Source organism: Seriola aureovittata, chromosome 8 (genome assembly GCF_021018895.1).
Source record: "Seriola aureovittata isolate HTS-2021-v1 ecotype China chromosome 8, ASM2101889v1, whole genome shotgun sequence".
In the NCBI taxonomy this organism is placed as follows: domain Eukaryota; kingdom Metazoa; phylum Chordata; class Actinopteri; order Carangiformes; family Carangidae; genus Seriola; species Seriola aureovittata.
The window spans coordinates 17122347-17143163 of NC_079371.1; the positions used below are offsets into that span (position 1 = coordinate 17122347).

General features: G+C 41.8%; 1 protein-coding gene across 3 annotated transcripts; it reads left to right on the forward strand.

Moving 5' to 3' along the window:
• The first annotated feature begins 245 nt into the window (after positions 1 to 245).
• kdm3b (lysine (K)-specific demethylase 3B) lies at positions 246 to 20087 on the forward strand. Of its 3 annotated transcripts, none has more exons than XM_056382804.1 (25): positions 246 to 740; positions 5160 to 5324; positions 6058 to 6171; positions 6511 to 6616; positions 7162 to 7286; positions 7370 to 7429; positions 7578 to 8279; positions 8389 to 9565; positions 9653 to 9869; positions 10006 to 10220; positions 10380 to 10532; positions 10738 to 10845; positions 10975 to 11102; positions 11197 to 11503; positions 11609 to 11862; positions 12317 to 12589; positions 12750 to 12921; positions 13164 to 13254; positions 13701 to 13831; positions 13958 to 14077; positions 14612 to 14635; positions 16853 to 16992; positions 17250 to 17426; positions 17545 to 17679; positions 19078 to 20087. In XM_056382804.1, the coding sequence occupies exons 1-25, from the start codon at positions 537 to 539 to the stop codon at positions 19156 to 19158; spliced, it is 5379 nt and encodes a 1792-aa protein (XP_056238779.1). In that variant the 5' UTR covers positions 246 to 536; the 3' UTR covers positions 19159 to 20087. The 3 variants fall into 3 exon arrangements, with proteins under 3 accessions (XP_056238779.1, XP_056238780.1, XP_056238781.1); XM_056382805.1 differs by having other exon boundaries at positions 11200 to 11503; XM_056382806.1 differs by having other exon boundaries at positions 8425 to 9565.
• Positions 20088 to 20817: the final 730 nt, after the last annotated feature.

The window sequence follows — 20817 nt, forward strand, 5'->3', positions numbered from 1 at the left end:
CAACATGATTATCTGTCTCAAAAAATTCAGTAGGATATAGTTTTTTATTTCATTAAAGAGACAGAACTTTTTATTTCTTTATTTTAGGCAAGGTGGTTCACCTCCGCTGTAACACTGCGGAAAACCCTGAAAAACAAAGCATCTTACAGCGCACAGTGTGAACCAGTGCGGTCCGCAGGCCCGCCGCTAGAGGCCGCTGTTTCCACACACACTCGCTCTCTGTCTCCGCAGTGCTGCCTGTCTACGAGGAGTGCGTTTGATTGTTGCAGGGCTCAATGGCGGACAGAGCAGGATAGTCGCGTTAGCACCGAGGACAATAACATCTCGACTCTGTGAATTCCTGGCGTGACTCGGTCCGCCGCTTCGTGCCCGCGGGTGCAACGGGTGAGACAAACTCTCTTGTGCGCTAACGTTGAATATAAAGTCGTTGCAGCCGTTTTCTGCTCGTCTTCTGCCGTACTTGAGTTCCCATCCCAGGCGAAGAAGTTACACTGTTCATGGTGGCTCACTAAAGGCAGCTAGCTTACGAGCAAACCATGGGGGACTCTCTCGAATTGATAGGGAAGCGTCTGCTTTTGCTCCTCGACGACGGCAGGTCCGCGAACGGATCCGAGCCGGAGCAGGCTGCTTGGGCCCGGGACTGGCTCCGGGGGACGGTGCGGGCAGTGAGTGTTATGGGCCTGGCCGCCCCGGAGGTTAGCGGAGAGGCGACAACAACAACCACTGCTGCAGGGCTGACGGTCAGTGTTTACATACAAATGATGCCGTAGTGCATAGCGAGAAACCCACTATACATATATAAAATGTGTGCTAGCCATTAAGTAGGGTTTTTTTTAACCTTAATGAGCTCGTTTTTAATCGTCAATGTCCGTACATTTGTCGAAAATTAACGTTAGCTCATGCATATAATAGCTAACTACAAGTCGCAGGCAGTGAGGCGAAGCTAAACTCGAGGCCGGGGATTTTTTGGCCTTTGCTTTGTTCGCTTTTTAGCTTTTTTTAAAACTAATTACATTCAGCTGCAGCAATGTTAATCGTTACCTCGTAGCAATAAATTGCAAAGCGCAGATGCGTTACATCTAATTAAACGGTCACGACATTGTAATAGTTTGGTGTAAAGCAGCAGTGTATAACAGCATTAGCTGCGATAGTCTAGTTAAAGGCCTCGCAAGTTCATATGAGGGTGAACCAGGAATTTCTAAGACTTTACTGTGGGGTTGATCTTGTTAAATGTTCAGACTAACACTAAAGTTTATAATTTAATACAAACTTGAATGAATGAAACTAATATTCCCATGATATGTTTAGTGTAGGTTGTGCAGGGTAGCTACATTGCTGGGTCGTTTGAGTGAGATTTGTGGAAAAAAAAGGGGTGGTGGGTGACCTACATAAAAGTGCACACTTAATAGTTAAAGGAATGCAGAATTTAATGTGAACACTTGATTTGTACAGGAATTCAATCAATAAAATCATCTAGTTTAACAGTACGTAGGGTGAGGATTAAACAAATTATAAATGTCCACTTTGACTGTTGTATGTATTAAACAAAGGACAATTCATATTTTTTTTATAGATAATAATCAGTGATGATCCTTTGTGTTGTTGCAGAAATGCACCTTTTATTTGTTGGAAATAAGCAGACAAAACAATGATTTCCTGTAAAGTAGGAGGGTGTATGTTTGTCTCTTGCAGAAAAGGACAGGTTCTCTTTTCCTAGATGTACATTCACCAAAATGGGTGTTTGTTGGAAAATTTGATCCATTATTGGTAGAAATTTAATGGGGCTGGTGCTTAAAAATCTTTTTTTTCTGTGAGTGAAATTAGTCTTATGTCCTATTATTTTGAACTTTGACAAGATAGTTGAGACAATTGTGTTGAGGACTGATTCACAGGGATAGAGATACTGTCAAAAACAGGTTCTCTCCCATGTTAGTGTCTACTTTCAAAACCTATTTTCATTATAACAAATAAGTCAAAATGAAGACTATGTAGGACTACACACCTGTTCAGTAAATTTGAAATTCATGTCATTACCATGCTCCATAGAGTATGTAATGGGTCACCAGTAGTCATTTCAGTTTTTGAGCTAAGAAAATAAATATGGGTTTTATGGAAAGTTTTGTTTCTCTGATTCCCACCAGCCTCCCGATTGTTACCTGATCTCAACCAACCGGAGCAAATGCCAATTTTCTGATGTAACAGGAGCTTGAAAAATAACCAGCATGGCAACTGGATCTGTAGAAAAAAAAACACAAAAACCTGTTTGTGTGCTAAAACTTTAAAAGCCTTTTAAGGGGGCTAGATTAAGTGGTTTGTGAAGAAGATGGCAGTGCAGATTGTTGGCAGAAAGGTCGTGTGTTTTGAGTACAGCTGGGTGATAATCTAAACATATGGGAACGTGACACTAGGTATGTTGATACCAGAACCTTTTTAATAAAAAAGTCCACACAAATTCAGGCAGTAGGTCCAGATACACATTGTTTATCATTCCTTTTAACTATGGAATACTGCACAAGAAAACACTGTTACACCCTTAATTAATATGGACTATAGTATGGCAAAATAATATAAGGAGGTTTGATTTCTGTCAATATTTCCCACCCCTTGCTTAAAGGCTATGTCACCACCTTATGGTACCTCAAGTCTTCAAGTATCACCTTGGTCATTTGTGTACAGATCTGTGATACAGAAATAACTGTATAATAAGCATAATACCTATGCAGCCAGTCAGTGCACTGTTATTGGTCTTTTTACTTGTCCAGACATCTACAGAACTGTGCAGTGACACCTTATTGAGTTCAACAGGGATTTGTGTTTGATTCATTGTTGAATACTGACTCGGAAAACTCCAAATTTAAACAACCACTTGTCAGTTAATCCTTTCAAAGGTTTGAAAGAAATGTATGATTGATTGACTGTGTGATTGTGATCGGACCAGGGATCTGAATTTTTACATTACATTTTTACGTACATTAAAAACGGGAGTCATTTAAAACTTGTGTTCTGGGCGTCTTTACTTGAAAAGTTGACTGACCTGAATTAAAGGATAGACATATATTTTCAGTTGCCTATGTTGCTATCTAGCTAGCAGATATTTTGGGGTTTTATTTGCTCAGTTTTTTTTTTATTCCCATGTCATCTCTCTGCTGCATGGCTACGTAGCCAGCAGTTGTCCTGATGTTATCTCAGAAAGTTTGCTGCCTACAGAATGTTTTTTTACTGGAGCTTTTCAGCTTTGGCACAAGTAACCGCAGTGAAATAAATAGCAACTAAACCCAAGTTTCAGCTTCAATTTAACTTCTCTTTCTCTCTTACTCACTCTACAACTCTTGTTCTTTTTAAATCGAAGCAGGTGGGTAATTGGTTAGTTAGTTGCATCAATGGCGTTAATCAATAACATTTCAAGAAATTCCCACCCTGAGTTTAAACAAATCTGATTTTACTAGAAGCAGCAGTGGGAGTCAGGCACGCTGATAAGTTTCTCACAGCTTTCTCTGTTACATAAAGCAGCTGTAGTCAAAGGCTTAGCGGTGTCTGCTGTGTGTTACTTCTCTCAAATCCACAAAATAATAAACTTCATTTATCTATGTTTTACAACTGTGACAAATACGAGGTGTTGTGGTGTCTCCAGAAAGTGTGATAAAAGTCAGTGGTCAAAAATCTCTCACTCAGCACATGAGCCCAGGTCTGTGTGTTGTGAAGTTAAACCATGTGCAGTTGTTCATTTAAATTTTGAAGTATTGCCCAAGGAGTTTATTGTTCAGTTGGATTATCCATTGTTAATCGGCGCATACCAGTTTCATTCTGTTATTTTAAAACAGAAAAGAGGATGCATGACAAAAATATCTTGCATTAAGAGAGATGATTATAGTAAATGCGACATGTTCTTAAAGAATGTCTTTGGACTTCTTAGTGCTCAAACTGCTTGAGTTGAGCTTCTTCTCTGTGATTGTGCTGGGCATCCTGTATGGGTTATTAGTGTCTATCTGTCTGGGTGTTTCTAAGAAAGGCCAGTCATACTCACCCAGGCTACCTAGTTAAATGAAGGATTATGAAAATTTGAGCTTCCCTGATTTGTGCATATCATCTTCTTAATTCAAATAAAACAGACTTAACAACCAGTTTGTGTGAAAAAAAAACTAGAATACAGTTACAAAGTATATAACATTAAAAAATACTTTAAGTACAGCAGATACTGCATACTGAATAAATACCATTTTATTTGCATTAAGTCATCAACAGTGGACTCTTATGCTTGAAGCCATTATCTTAATGTTGCCTTTCTAAGGTCTGTGTCTGCCATATAATCATCAAGTTTTTCTTTTTAACAAAAGTAACAAGATAACTGATTGACAGGCACTTCTCCTTATGATCCTGCCAGAGGGACAGTCACCCAGTCAGTCACCTCCTCCTTCTGTGTTATCTAACTTATCCTACTCTGTGTTGCTCTCGCAGTACAAGGCCACTCTGAAGTCTGATTTGTAAAAAATGTGAACAAGATAAAGTTGTGTATGATCATATTGTACCAGTGCGTGACATATACAAACTTAGATGTACACAGATCTGTCGTATTGTTACAAATGGCATGACATGAAAAGTTTACAAACAAAAGGATGACATAAATGGTATTGCGTCATCATTGCCAACCAGGCAACTGAACACTGCTCGTTATAGCCTGTTACATTTCTGTTACCTCCAGTGTGGCAACCCACAAATCCAGGCTGGTGCAGCTTTACAAAATCCTCCATTGTTCATTTATGTGTTGTGTTGAAAATGACATCACGATAGCGTTGTGCATCATCGCTATAGTAACGATGCTGCACTAAGTGAGTACTATATGAAGCGGAAAAAGAAGTACCTGGTACAAAAAGCGAGGAGAGTTGTGTCAGTACCATGCGGTGGAAAACTTTTGGAAAAAGTGTCGTTGCAGTTATGAAAATGTGTTGTGTTTCCCAGAAAATGTTAAGTTGAACATGTTTCCACACTGCACTGTATTTTTTAATAATTATATTTACTATAGTTGCTCGAATTTGAGTTTTGATTTAATGAAACGTTTAGTCACCTCCTCAGGTAGCACTCTAGTTCACTAACTGTAGCTGTCTTATATCTGAAAAGTTCTCATGTTTGTGTTCTGACTCTCTCCGTTTTTCTAACTGCAGGTGTTTTTAGAGTTTGAGAATGCTTCGCAGCGTTGTTCCTGGGTGCAGGTGTACGATGTAGGGGTGAAAGCTGTGTTGGTAGAAGACTCTATTGTTTGGGCCAATCGGAGTGATGGTACTGGGACTACTGGAGCCCCAGCATCAGCGACTGCCTGGCCTGCTCTGGTGAGTGATCAGTTGGACAGCGGATGTGAGCAAACTGTCTGCTTCATGCATACAACTCAAGCCTTGAAACGATCAAGGCTGCTGGTTGAAGTGGGTCATCAGCACAAGGCTGCCAGATACACTCAGTCCTATTTGGCAATCATAGTTCCATTCAGTAACCTAAGCTCTTAGTTTGGCTTTACGTTGCCTATGACAAATCAAAAATGGATCAATTTATATTTTTAGCCCTGTGGCACAGATTAGATATGTAATGTGAACATGTAATTGTGGAAAACGTTGCATGTACTCTGATATCTTAAAATGTGTTTAAGGTCAATTTTATATGTGGGAATAAATTGACAATAAATTGGATAACTATTGATGTGACTTTGATCTGAATACACATATTTGAATTTCCAGGTCACTGTGATTGATTTGAAAATGAAATTTGCACTTTTCCCCAAACTCTTGTGTCAGACACTTTTAATTTCCCAGGCCTACCTTTCTCGCTGGACTGGGCTCACAACTGTAGTCACAGCTTGTTTCTGTTTGTGCCCAGTGCAGATGGCCATTTTCCCGTGCTTGCGCTTCAGCCTATGTGCTAACTCAGTTAATGTGTCCATGTGGTTATTATGAGCTGAAGAAAAAGATGTAAAAAGGTCATTTTCCTCTGGCCCTTTTGCTGCTGAAGTGAATACAGATTAGTAGTTTTCTACAGGGTCGAAGAATTGAATGGTTTTGTCTTTTCCCTCAGGCCTTCCGCTCCCTTGTGGATAGAGTGGGTTTAGGATTATTGGTTCCTGTGGAGTATTTTGGAAGCAAGAATTTTGAGTTCCTGCCTGATAACAAAACTGTCCAGAGGTTTGAGGTGTGTACATTTGTTTTACAGTGTTTGTTAATCCTTTAGTAGAAACATTTTCTGCTTCAGCTTCTCAGATATGATTTCCTTGCTCTTTTCTGCTTCTTATGACTGTAAACTGAATACCTTTAGTTTGTGACTGTTTATCAGACACAACAAATATCCTTTTTGTGCAGGTCACTTGGCATTTTTAAATTAATACGATGAACCAATGAATTAATAACTGTTAGTTGCAACACTGGCGTTCTTTTCTTTCATGTAATATTCCAGTTTCCCACATTATTGTTCCACATTATTGCTGAACAGCTAGAACTTTTTCAGGACAGTGTGCATTGTGTCCTTCTACAGGTTGATAAAGACATAAGACACCCTTTGCTGTTGGAGCAGCCATCTCTGCAGGCTGCCATCTCCAGCTGGCACACTGACTTTGAACTGCAGGAGATCTTCAGGAAGGGTGAGACTCCACGTTCACAAGTTTTTATGTTGTTTTCCTTTACTACCTCCATGTGTTCTCTGGGGTATTTTGTCTCAATGTTTCATGTGTAATGTTGTAATTTTTGGCACATGCTCAAGTTAGTAACACTGGAATTGCTGAAATGCTTAAACTGGCATTTATCATAGATGTAGTTAAAGAAGATGATGTTAAGCAGTCATGATATTGATGGACTAACAACAGTGACTCCAAATTATTGTGTTTCTGATGCAGAAAATGTTGTTGATAAAGCAAAGTGTAGATTCATCGGATGCAATATGCATCGGATGCCTGCTGCAATAGTTGTCACGGAGATGCAGACTGGATACTGTTGCACAGTGCAGGCAAGATGCTGCTGATGCTGCTTAGCTATTTATGTTGATGCTTTCACTCTTGAAAGAAAACAAATCTATATAATAATTTAAATATGAGTACTAGTGTACCATCTTTTTTACATCCCCTGCATATGTTTTAAATCTACCAGAATGTAACTCATTAACAATTTTTCTCACTGTACTTGCCCTCAGGATCATACACTATTCAAGGACGAAGGGTTCGTGTGTACCAGCCAGAGTTTGAGGAGTGCTGGGCCTTAGGACTGGTCTCACAGCACGACCCCATCTCACACATTATGGAGATTACCTTGGATAAGGTAAATAACGCTTATTTTTTGCCTGAATAAATTCTGGCCATGGTGTTAAAGGATGCCACTTAAATACCACCTTTGTGCTGTAGGGAGAAGAAAATCAGATCGTAGATCCTCGTGTGATACATGTCATGCTGGCAGAGGAGGAGGTAAGGTTTTCATATTATGAACCTAACTATACTGTGTAATTGGTTGTACCCTGCTATATATTTTGTTAAAGTGGTGAAAGTATTTTCAGATTTGGACTTTTTAAAATGTATTAATAGAACAACTTCTTAACATTTTCTTCCTTTTTAGCTTGGCAAGAATGGGCGGCGAAGGAAGGACAGTGAAACAATGAAGGCTGACAGTGGACGCAGACGTAGGACTGCCTCCGAAGGTGAGGATGACTTGAACTTGAAACGTTTTAAAGGAGCAGGAGACGCGGGAGCTGATGCACAAAACTGTGGTGACTCCAACAAAACCCCAGTGGATGGGATGGGGATCTGGGTTGGAGACTCCGGCGAAAGAGTCAGCAGCACAACCAAAAACGGAAGCTCTTCAGAAGGAAGCTTTCCTCAGGGCAGAGTGTCATCCCCCAACACCAATTCCTCACTCCAAATGGACCAATCAAATGCTACTCCTCCTCGTTATCCAGCCCACGTCAAAGAAAACGGTCGCTCACTCTCCACACAAGGGGCAGCAGACTCCACCACCAACGTTACCCTCACCCCCACCCCTCCTCCCCTCAAACCAGCCCCCTCTCCCTTCTCCACCACATCTTTTCCTTCACTAGGCCAGATGCCAAGCCTGGTCCCTGGTGCTCCTGCCCCCAAGGCCTCCCCATCCCCCCAGCCAGACCGAGAGGAGGCCTCCCAGTCGGCCTTTTCCAAAACAGCTGCTCTTGTTTCCCCGGGCCCTGTCACCATTTCTTGGTCACATGACAGTGTCCCTAGTGTGGCACTTTCTGCCTCTGTGGGTTTTAGTCCTAAAGCCCCCACCTGGGGAAGCCAGACTGAGGTAAGAAAATCAATATGATCAATACCGTCAGTACCATTATGTGATTTCACCATAGTTTTGTATCTGTTGTTAATATCATTTTACTTCACCATATTGTTTTGTTTCTCAGGGCTCTAAAACTGCCTTGGGTTTTCGTTTGCCTCAGGCTGTGCCCGCTGCTCCTGTATTTGGAGACGTTACCTCTCAGACCAATGGAGCTCCTACCACTACCACAACCTCCCAGGATGCTCCCCGGCCTTTTGGCTTTGGCTTTGGTGGAGCAAAGAACGAGACTCAATCCCAGCAAGACCAAAACTTGTTTTTCCAGTGCATGACCCAGAATTCAGGCTCCAGTCCAAGCCTAACTGCTGGTCAGACCCAATCCAAGGACACCAATTACTTCACCGCAGTGTCTGAGAGCCTGAGTAAAGAGCCCCCAAGCCTTTTCAAGCCTGCAACCTCCACTGAAGGGCTGAAAAAGCCTGAGCAGCCCAAAGTGCCTGAGACCCATCCAACGGGAAATGGTGTGCTCAACAAATCATCACCAGCCTTCCAGGGCATGGGTGGCTCTGCAGTAGGAAGAGGCTCGGGTCTAAGTGTTGGTGGTCAAAGTACTTCCAAGAAGAGCAGTAATAATGGAACTTCAGCGGGGGGCTTAGGACTGCAATCTGGTTTTAATACTTCAGATAGCCACCAGAACCTTTTTCTGCAAGCCTCACAAGAGCCTACTAATCCATTTCTGGCATATGGGGACAAAACCTCCCACACGCCCTTTGCTGGACTCAGTGGGGCTGAGCCACAGACCCTGGGTCCTGCCTCAGACAGCAAGCCAAACCTCTTCACTATGGCAGAGCCACCTAAGGGGATTCTGTCTTCCCCTTTCCCAGCACTCTCAGCAGCTGCTTCACCGAGCTCTTCCTCCTCTCCTGCACCAGCTTCATCTCAGAGGTCACAGAGTGAGGGGGCTGTGACAAAGGAGGAGCAAGAGGCTGGAGAGATGCCTACATCCACCTCAGGCTGCCCCATGTTTGGAAGCACTGGCCCTGGTGGAATGGAGGAAGTGCCCGTGTCCTTTGACCAGAGCCAGTCTCAGAAGTTTACCCTGGAGGAAAGAGGCCATTCATCCAAACGTGACTCTGACTCCAGCAGCAACAGTGACCTGTCAGACCTGAGTGAGAATGAGGAGGGCCTGGAGAAAGGCCAAGTCCCAGGAGGGCCACCACACCCTGCCAAGGATGGGGCCATGTTGCAGAAAACTAAAGTCCAAGGGGCTTCTAAGAGCCGTCCACGTAACAAGCCTTTCAAAGGTAAGTCTTATCCACTGTTAGGAACCTTCTGAATCCTTTGTGGTAACAAACTGAGCAACCGAATTAACACCAAGTTGTTTCCTCCAGTGGGCCAGTCTGTGTTAAAAGACCAGAGCAAGGTGCGTCGTTTGAAGCAGTCTGGTGAGTCCTTTCTCCAGGATGGTTCCTGCATCAATGTGGCCCCTCACTTGCACAAGTGCCGCGAGTGCCGCCTGGAGCGTTACCGTAAATATCGGAATACAGACGAAGACAGCGATGATGACGATGACCCAAATGTAGCCTGTCGTTTCTTCCACTTCAGAAGGTGTGGATTATATGATGGTTGTTGCAATATTTTCTAACTTTGTGTTAGAGTATCATAAAGAGCAGTTATCAGAATAAATTATGCTATCATTAGAAACTATGATTTATTGAATTTTTTTTTTTCCCCCTGTGACCAGGTTGGCTTTCACTCGTAAAGGTGTACTGCGTGTAGAAGGCTTCCTGAGTCCTCAGCAGAGTGACTCCATGGCTATGGGACTGTGGCTACCTGCACCAGCTGTCCAAGAGGGGCTTGACCTCGATACATCCAAGTACATCCTGGCCAATGTGGGAGACCAGTTCTGCCAGTTGGTCATGTCTGAGAAGGAAGCCATGATGATGGTGGAACCTCACCGTGAGTATAAAGGCATCTCGCTGATCTTGTCCGAGCTCATGTTTTCTTCACATTTAGTGTCTTGTGCTTTCGTCCTACATTTTTGTCTCCACACTCAACCTGTCAGAAGTGTCAAGTGTGTAATCCTGTTTATTGTTTTTCCTTTGGCTTGTCCTTCAGAGAAAGTGGCGTGGAAACGTGCCGTGCGAGGCGTCAGAGAAATGTGTGACGTGTGTGAGACCACCCTGTTCAACATCCACTGGGTCTGCCGCAAGTGTGGCTTTGGAGTGTGTCTTGACTGCTATCGACTCCGCAGGAACAGGCCAAGGGAGGGTGAGTCATTACAGTGACATTTAGAGTTTAAGTTAACCTGTTAACTACATCGTTACTGTGTTAACCTAACTTGTTTTCTTTTGTTGTGTTTTATTTATTTATTTTATTACAATAACAGAAACATGTTGACAAGGTTGATACTTAGTGACGTGTTTTTAGGGTTAGTGCTTTTGAAACTCACAGGCTAACATGTTCTTTCCTTTAGATGTAGATGAAGGTCCGGAGGATGAGGTTTTCTCATGGTTGAAATGTGCCAAAGGTCAACCTCATGAGCCACAGAACCTCATGCCTACGCAGATTATACCCGGGACAGGTAACATTTACATCATGATTGAATCATAAATCTATAAATCCACAGCCCACGAGCATTAAGTATTAAATATGATATTGTGTGGGTATAATAAAAGCTGTAATGACTGATTTCATTGCCTTTCTCTTTTAGCTCTTTACAACATAGGAGACATGGTTCATTCAGCAAGGGGCAAGTGGGGTATAAAGGCCAATTGTCCCTGTGCCAGTAGACACACCAAGCCTCTAGTGCGCCCTAGTGCTCCCAATGGGATTTCACAGGTACTTTTGTGCTACAGCATCCTTCTCTGAGTCTGTATTTCTCTATTTTAAGTGTTAACTTGAAGGCTCTAACATCTGGTGGTGCTTGTCTCAGCAGTCTACAACGAGCGGTGGTGGTGGCGGTGGCCTTGCAGCTGCAGCTTCAGGTATTGGCACCACTCCAAAAGCAGAGGGAGAAGTGTTGGCGATTAAAACAGAAACTACACAAACAGCAGCACCATCAGACAGTGGGGGTGGGGAAAGTGTGGGCAGTACTAGTAACTCCACCAGTGGTACATCCTCCCCCTGTAACCTCACCCAGTCCTCTGCCAAGGAGTCACGCTCATCAGGAGAGGGCAACAGCTCTGCTCTGCATTGGCTGGCAGACTTGGCCACACAGAAAGCCAAGGATGACACCAAGGGTAAGTAGGAAAGAGGCAATGTAGAGTCAGTATAATCTAAGCGCATAAAAAGGTCAGAATCTATAGTAAAGTTGAAGTCACCATCTTCTTGCCATCTTCTTCCAGAATCCGGTTCACTTCGCTCCATGATGAGTCGAGACAGCCGGCCTCCCTTTGGCCTGGACTCACTCAGTGCCCTGTCAAAGCCTTCTGCTTCTAGCCCTAAGTTATTTAACAGCCTGTTACTGGGCTCCAGCATGGCCCAGTCTAAACCTGAAGGTTCCAGTCTCCGGGATCTGCTCAACTCCGGACCGGGCAAACTCCCCCAGGGCCCTGGAGAAAGTGGGGTACCATTCCCCTCAGTCTTTACCTCAGCAGGTGTACGTATTAACCTTTATTATTCCATGTAGGTTTATGAAGTGGTCCAAGTGTACACGTCTTTTCAAAATTTATGTCTGTTTACGTATGGAAAGTTTTCTTACAATGTAGAACAGGCACATCTCTCCTACATCCCACATTTTTTGAGCACTATTGTTCTTATTGTTTGTTTCATTGTTCATATTTTTGTTTTATATCTTAAATTTGTGTTTATCTTATATTCTTATACTTCTTCTCAGTTTTATTTTGTTTTATTTTATGAACTGAATTGATTACAAATTGTGTTACTGCCATCTGCTGGTGTAGTAATGAACCAGAACTTTTAATTTGAAAATGCCATGGTGCAAACTACAAAAAAGGGGTTACTTCCAAAGAAAATAGAGGCTTTTACTTCAAATGAATCACCTTTAAGTACAACTACATAGCTGAATAACAAAATCCTCTTTCGCCTGTCAGAGTGACAAGCTGAAGAGCAGCCTCCCGAACTTCCTGGATCACATCATCGCCTCCGTGGTGGAGACCAAGAAGGCAGAAGGCCGTCGCACTGGGGCCTCTGAAGGTGGCGAGCTTGGTGTATTGGGTGGTCGCAAGGATGGAGTAATGGGCCTCAGTGTTTTAGAACCACATACCTCACACTCGTGGCTCTGTGATGGACGGCTCCTCTGCCTACAGGATCCCAGCAACAGCAACAACTGGAAGATCTTCAGGGAGTGCTGGAAGCAGGGACAAGTAAGAACAACAATTACTGAAACTCGATTTTCTGCAGGATGATGATGATGAAATATGGCAATGCCAGATAGTTGGCTGTCAGAGAAACATGGGTTTAACTTTTACTGCATTGCCTTCTGTTGCTTTGTCATTTGTCTAATCTCTTCTCCTTTGTGTCCAGCCTGTGTTGGTGTCAGGGATACATAAACGCCTGAAAGCTAATTTGTGGCGGCCGGAAGCCTTCAGTGAGGAGTTTGGAGACCAGGATGTAGACCTGGTCAACTGCAGAAACTGTGCTATCATCTCTGATGTGAAGGTGCGAGACTTCTGGGACGGCTTCCAGGTCATCTCGAGTGAGTATTCTAACTATTTTTGCTGAATGATTAGTTGGATACTTTGCCTGCAGAGAGTATTCAGCCAACGATTAGTAAACCACTTAATGATTAGGGTGAATTAATAAAAGAGTTAGAGAGTATTTGTAAAATCTCTGTAGATGAACTATCCAAATAAATGTTACCAATTATTCTTCTTTGTTGTTTGGATTGATGTGCCAGCCACTATGTTATGATGACTAATGTGTTTTTTGTAAATGCAGAGCGACTGCAAGATGCTGACGGCCAGCCCATGGTGTTGAAGTTAAAGGATTGGCCTCCAGGTGAAGACTTCAGGGACATGATGCCCACACGGTGAGGAACCCAGAAATATGTTGCTTTTTATGTCTCTTGTGTATTTGTTCACAAATTTGCATTACACTAATTGTATGTAATAATAACATATACTATCTGAGGTTATTTTATATAAATTGAATATACATGCACAATATACACAATTAAATGAGATTCATAAATATCTTGCTAAAATGAGTTCACGGTTTTTAAATCACATCATTTAATGGCTGGCACATATGGATTCAGCTGTATTCATTCATGGATTTTTGAGCCATTACAGGATCCTGATAATTTAATGATATGTATCTCATTTCGGTATCTTCACATGCTCTTAAACGTGTTGAAATGTGGAATAACCACCATATTTTGGTCATAATACTATTTCCACACGAGCCACGTGAACATCGTGGAACACATTTGCATCATCAGTCATTTATTTGATTCATTTCACATACTTTTCCCAGGTTTGACGATCTGATGGATAACCTCCCCTTGCCTGAGTACACAAAAAGAGACGGTCGTCTTAACCTTGCCGCCCGTCTGCCCAACTTTTTTGTGCGTCCTGACCTCGGTCCTAAGATGTACAACGCCTATGGTGAGAAGGATTGGCCAAATTATTCATTACCTGTCAACTCACTTAGATGTCTCTTTCTTCACTTTCTTCCATTATATTCTGTATTTGTCTTCATCTCCTCTCTCCCGCTGTCCGTTTCTCCCTCAGGGTTAATCTCGACTGAAGACAGGAAGGTGGGAACCACGAACCTCCATCTGGACGTATCTGATGCAGTCAACGTCATGGTCTATGTCGGCATCCCCCAAGGAGACGGTGACCAGGATCAAGGTCAGTGAACATAAACACACCCTGTCTCTCTCTCCCTGTCTGTCATGGTCTTTCTCTCTGTGTCTCTCTCTCTCACACACACACACACACACACACACACACACACACACACACACACACACACACACACACACTCACGTGTAACACTTGTAGCACCACATCATTAATTGAGCCACTAAATGTTATTAAAGCACTAATTACTTTCCAAAAGCAATAATAATTTTAGTATGCAAAATGCAATTTACAATGTTATTTGCAAATTATTTGATTTTCTTCCCCTTATCCAAGACATTCTGTAGAATATAATATAATATAAAAGAAAAAACTTGTTTCAAACATTGGATATTACTCATTTATCCTTCGTCTCACTGATCTCTCCCAAACAATCTTGTAGAATATTTTCAGAGCTGTCTTCTGAACATCATGCTTATATTGTTTTAGTTCGTCCAGGCTTGAAACGCTTGGATAGGACCGTGAAAAGACCCTCCAGTGGGTCTCACTCATTTACATTGTGGCAAAATTTCTCATTCACAGAGGCAGATATCTCTGGACGCAAAGGTCTGTAGACTTTAAATTGTATCACTTCTGTAGCATGCCCTTCTGCTTGACTAACTCCCCTTCTTCACTCCTCCACCCCATCCTTCTGTTATTATCTGTGCAGTAGGGGCCAGAGCAATGGGACCCATCTGTCAGTTTGTACTGGGGCATATTTTGTACCCTGTTCTACATTTCTATGTAAATGCCACATTTATTTACACCTTAACTGAATTAACAGATGGTATTGAAATTCTTGTCGTTGCCCTTTTAATTTCTACAGTTTCTTCTTCTGAGTTGATTTCAGGGTTAGGGTTATGAAATATGTGTACGGTTTGAGTTCCATGCAGTAACGTGACGTCAATGAATTGACATGGAGTTCAAACAAGATCTCATATAATTACAGCAGTGGGAGTATCTTCAGTTCCTGCTAGCTTTGGGTGAGCTGTGCTCTGGTCCTTACACTATGAGAGAAAAGTTTGAATGAAGGGCATCTAGAATTGGCATCCCTATTTCCTCCCAGGCTTCCTCTCACTCATCACAGTGACACTGAGACACACCCAACAGTATGATCGCAGGCATGCAGATGTCATACACAAGCTTCCCCCTTAATAGTCGAACAAATGTTTATCAGAAGGTCTTGTCTTAGTTGACCAGGATTTGATTGGTTGGTTGCAGAGAAAAATAAATCAAATCAAAATCAAACCACTGGTTCCAGCAGTTATTAGATAGTAATGTAACCAAGCTAACTGGATGTATTCAGTAATAAAATAATAAACGAGACATAGAGACGTAGTATAGCCATTTCTTTATTTGCCTAAGGTGCATGTCTGACAAATGGGGCAAGCCAACAACTCCTGGCCCAGGCACACTAACTCAAATATCGAAACACATAGGAAACACAGGACAGTCTGCTACGGCAATTACATGCCACTCGTTCAGGCCGGAACTCCAAAGTGTGGGATCATTTTGAGAGGATAAAGGACGACCCGAAGAAGGTGACATGCAAACTCTGAAAGAAAACATTTGTTAATCTCAAACATGGCTTATCATTTGAAACATGTAAGTGGCCTGACGTTAGCCACTTGGAATATCAGCATGGCTGCTCGCTCTTGCATTCACCTTGCAGGTTGTTCATTTTGAATCAATACAGCTTTAGCCGGCGTCTTGCTTCATGCATTCACTTGTAAGATTTATAAACAATAATTAGTGTTCCAGTATACACCCAACAGACACTGTTGTCGTCAGATGCACGCACATGATTAGAAAGCAAAGAGAAACATCGGGAATAAGAGGCCTTTGGCTGACCAAAGGCATAGGTCCACTGAAGCAAATACATAAGTGATTAATGTGTTTGTTTTCACTCACCATCTTTCTGAACAACTCGTGAATCCGTTCTAAAATGGGATGTTAATACTCTTGCAGTCAGTAGTGTTACAGTAGCTGCTCTGTACAATCAACCTTAGGCTGTGGATGTGAATGTTGTGTCAGTAAGTGTGATTGTGTAGTCTGTAACTTTTCCTTTTCTTTGCCCCAGTGGTTCTCAACTGGTCCAACCACAGGATCCATATATGTTTGTAGTCACACCTCAAACATTGACAAATTGAACCATTTTCATTGATTTCTCAAAATTATTAGTTCTATAACCTGCAATGCTTTTGTGCCTCAGCAACATTATTCCTCTTGTGGCTTTGTCATGTTTTTGCCAAAGGCATGTTTTCTTTTTTTTTTATCACAGTTCTTTGGGGGGAAACACACAGGACTGCTGCTTGGAATGTTTGTCATGACAGCCACATGATGCAGCTGTAGACAGCGGTTTAATAGCAGCTGTGGTAAATATGTCCACTTCTGAATTAAACTGCTATGGCACTTAATCCTGCAGTCCACTTATAATGGACTTGTGACCCATTTCAGGGCCACACACCACCAGTTGAGAACTACAGCCCTGTGCCAACAATATGATGGATGTACATTAATTTAGTTGTTTAAGAGTTATGTTATGAAAGATGGGAAATGCATCTTGACAGTTCATGTCACTGTCTCTGAATAGAGGCTTGATACAATTAGAGACAGTAGTGTTTAAGTAATGCTGAATTATCAGCAACCACAGCTCTGAAGTGAATTCATGAGGCCAATTAAGAAGAAACCTTTACTAAAAAATCCTTTCATCAAAGAGACAATGCTGTTGACCCTTTGGTGCCCTGTATGTCTGTGCGTTGTTGTTTATGTCTGGTCTACCAGAGGTCATGACCACCATCGAGGAGGGCGATGTGGATGAAATGACGAAGCGAAGGGTGTACGAGGGAAAGGAGAAACCTGGAGCACTCTGGCACATCTACGCTGCCAAGGATGCTGAGAAGATCAGAGAACTGCTCCGCAAGGTCAGTAGCATCTGATCTCTCAAGCTTTACTATCATTGGCTGAACATGTGACATATTTTGACCTCAGACCCAGGGTCCTTTACAAAGACAGTGTTGCACTACCTACGACCTGATGTCACAGGTCCGTACACAGCCATTGCAATGTACAAAAATCAGAGATATCATCAGCTGGTTTCCAGCAACAACCAAAAATATTCGTGTGGTTCAGATTAATCACTTGCATTATGTCTGGTATGGTTTATCTACATCTGTGTCAGGTGGGAGAGGAGCAGGGTCAAGAAAACCCTCCAGACCATGACCCCATTCACGACCAGAGCTGGTACCTGGACCAGGTGCTCCGTCGCAGGCTCTATGAAGAATATGGCGTCCAGGGCTGGGCCATTGTACAGTTCTTAGGAGATGCTGTATTCATCCCTGCTGGAGCGCCGCACCAGGTCAGACTGAGAACCTGCTTTACATAGCTCATCATCTATGAATGTTCCATGATTCATGTCTGTGTTATCTTATCTCGCTAACACATTTGTTCATTCATTCATGCTCTTCCCCTCCCAGGTGCACAACCTGTACAGCTGTATCAAAGTGGCCGAGGACTTTGTTTCTCCTGAACATGTGAGGCACTGTTTCAGACTGACCCAGGAGTTCAGACACCTGTCCACTACTCATACAAACCACGAAGACAAGCTACAGGTTGGCGTGTATTTCTTACATGTAGTTCACTGTCACATTCCCATTTATGTAACTAGAGAATGATCTTTGTTTAGTGTTGTTCCTAAGCAGTACTCCACAGTTTATGTAACTCTATGTTCACATCTTTATAATCTGCTGGTCTGAAGTTCAAGAGGAGTCTTCAATTCAGGCTAGGTTTATTAGTTGCTTAGAGGAATTAAATAAAAGTATGAACTGATGGAAATCAAGTTCAACCAATACAATTTATATCATACTGAAAAAAGGAATGCAGCAAAATGAAATATCAGTACATTCCAAGCAGCTTATAACTACATGTTGGCTTATAGCAATTTTTATTTTTAAATCCATTTTCTTCAAGAATGTATGTGTTGGGCTGAATCTTTCCTTTTAGTGAAGTGAATTTTAAAATCTTTCAAACAGCACATGAAGGTGCCTTTAGGAAGAGTAGTAAGCAGAAACTATTTTTTACCTGCCTTAATGCTGCAGGCAAATGTGTGCCTTAGGATACATCAACACTACTACATTTTCATTTTAAAACGAAAACGATCTCTGTCCATAAGACTTAGTGGTTCGGATGTAGCCTTAAACATGTGCACGCTGGTAGCAGAGTGGTACAAGAGCAAGAATAAGTGATGGAGGCATACGTTTGTCGGTTTGTGATATCAAACTGTAATTAATATCAGTGAAATTCTTCTGACAGGATTCTGTTAAGAAATGTCGTATTGGACAGTAACCAACGATGGATATCTCCATTGCATGTATCATTAAAGGAATCTTAAATAGCCATAGCAACAAAATAAGTTTCTGAAGAACGGTTTTGAAGCTCAGAGTGGGTTGTTCTGCCGTCGCCATCTTGCCAGTACCTGACTTCGGCCAAACTCTCGGCTAATCCAAAAATGAGTAAAGAGGCGGGGTCTGCGTGGAGCTGAGACTTTGGTACATGCCAGCTTGTGGCAATCACTCAACCAACTGTCACTCTATGCGGCACGCCCTCAATTATGCTGAACTTTAAGCCTTAATAAAATTAGTGATTTATATAAAAATTCACCCCCCATACACTTGTCATGAAGGAGTAAATTAGCCATACAGACCAAACTGTTTTTTGTAACAGGCTGTAAACATGTTTATTTCTGCTGTGAAGTTGGGCATTTTAACATGGGCGTCTATGGGGATTGACTCACTTTTTGAGCCGGTCTCAAATGGCCATTCGAAGAAGTGCAGTTTTTAGTACTTCCATGTAAGCTACACTTCAGCCTGGGAGGTTACCTCTTGGTTTGCACTTGTATTGAGGAAAGTCATACCCAACCCTAGTCAGTTTGAGGTGTTATTGTTCTGAGAGAGGAGATTGTTTCCATGTCTGTCACTGTTTTAACAGACTTTTCCTGTCATCTTCCTCAGGTGAAGAACATCATCTATCATGCAGTGAAGGATGCTGTTGGGACACTGAAGGCCCATGAACCTAAACTAGCACGCCCTTAGTTCCTCTCACTTAACAACCCAAGACAACCAGCCTCTGAAGACCACTCCACTACGTACACACACACAGTATACATTACATACCTACATGCACACGTACAAGCTGCAGAGTGCAGAGTACAAAGATAGAGTGTAGGTTTTTGGAGGGCAGTGAAGATTTGTTCTTGGGAAAGAGAACATTTATTTTGGGGAGGGATTAGACTGGGAGGGGCTAGACACTGCTTCGATGAAGGATGTCCTTTATCGCTGTTACACAGTACGCTCAAACTCGTCTTGTTGTTTTCCTTTTTCTTTTTTTTTTCTTTTTTTTTTCAATTAACTCTGTATTTAAGGTCAGTGTGTTTGTTCTGTTGTTCTCATTGTATATGTATGAAGTGAGAGTAAGGGAGGTAAAAGCTGACGTGCCTTTGGAGCAGAGGTTCAGCTACCACATAAACGACTGACAAAATGTGAGTACTGGTTTAACTTTCCTATTTTGATGACGTTGATATAATTTTTTTTCAATAGGAGAGAGGTTAACCTGTTTTTGTAGATTTTTTTTGTTGTTGTTGGAGTTTTTAAACAGCTGATTGCTTCTGCCCTCTGTGGCTGAAATGAATTTGCGAAGCAGCCAGTGAAGGGAAGCAGACCAAAGTTTTGTACTTTTAGTTTTTTTATTTTGGTTTTAGAGTAAGAAGTCTTTTCTTTTTGTACACCACAAGGTAATGATCAGAAGGACTTCATAGAGGGCGCTTTTGTTTTTTGTTTTTTTTTAAGTCATGGGTTTGGTCACCAATCTGTCCCATGGGCTGAGTGAACTGAAGACTTCCAACAACATTGTTCAAGAATCACAATTGCAGCTGAACAGAACTACTGGCCATTAACATTGTATCAATATATATATTGATCTTAGCAGTCTGTTTGATTTTTCACAATAAAGTTTACAAAAATTACTGTTTGCTTGATGTGTATTTTTACTCACCAAAGCTCTTTGCATGTGCTGCCAGGGTATCTATAAGACATGGGAAAACTATTCAAACATCTGAAATAGGGCTTTAACTAACAGTTATTTTCACTATCAATTCATTTATTATTTTTTGATTCATTTCAGATCCTGAGGTGATGTCAGATTGCTTGTTTTGAACCAACAGTCCAATAAAGATAATAGGTTTACAATGATACCAAACAGATATTTCCTAACATTTGGGAGCAAATACTTTGAATTCTGCCAATAAATAACAATCACTCATTAAAATACCTGACAGTTTTCTGTCATTTGAGTAAACCATTAACCAAGTAATTGTTTTAGCAGTAGCCTCTTTTCACATAGCATTTTGGTGAAAAAATACTACCAATTAAGTTTTCTGCTGTTTCACTGCTGGAATTGGTTTTATAAATGTTTCTCTAACTGGCTTCATAATGGTCTTAAAATTCTAAAATCCCTATAAACAGGCAACATGACAACTAAGAACTGTGTTAGTTGCTTTTAGCTCAAACGTGTTACCAACATTAACAGCAAAATTCGTCAAAATCCGATTGTGATTTATTGATGCCACATGCTCTCATGTCTGTCCTGTGTGGCCTAGCTTTCTCTGCTCATGTATGTAAGTAGATCACAGAAATGGGGCAGGAAAGGAATGTAGTTACCTAACCAAGGAGGATGAATTTAATACCTTCCTATAA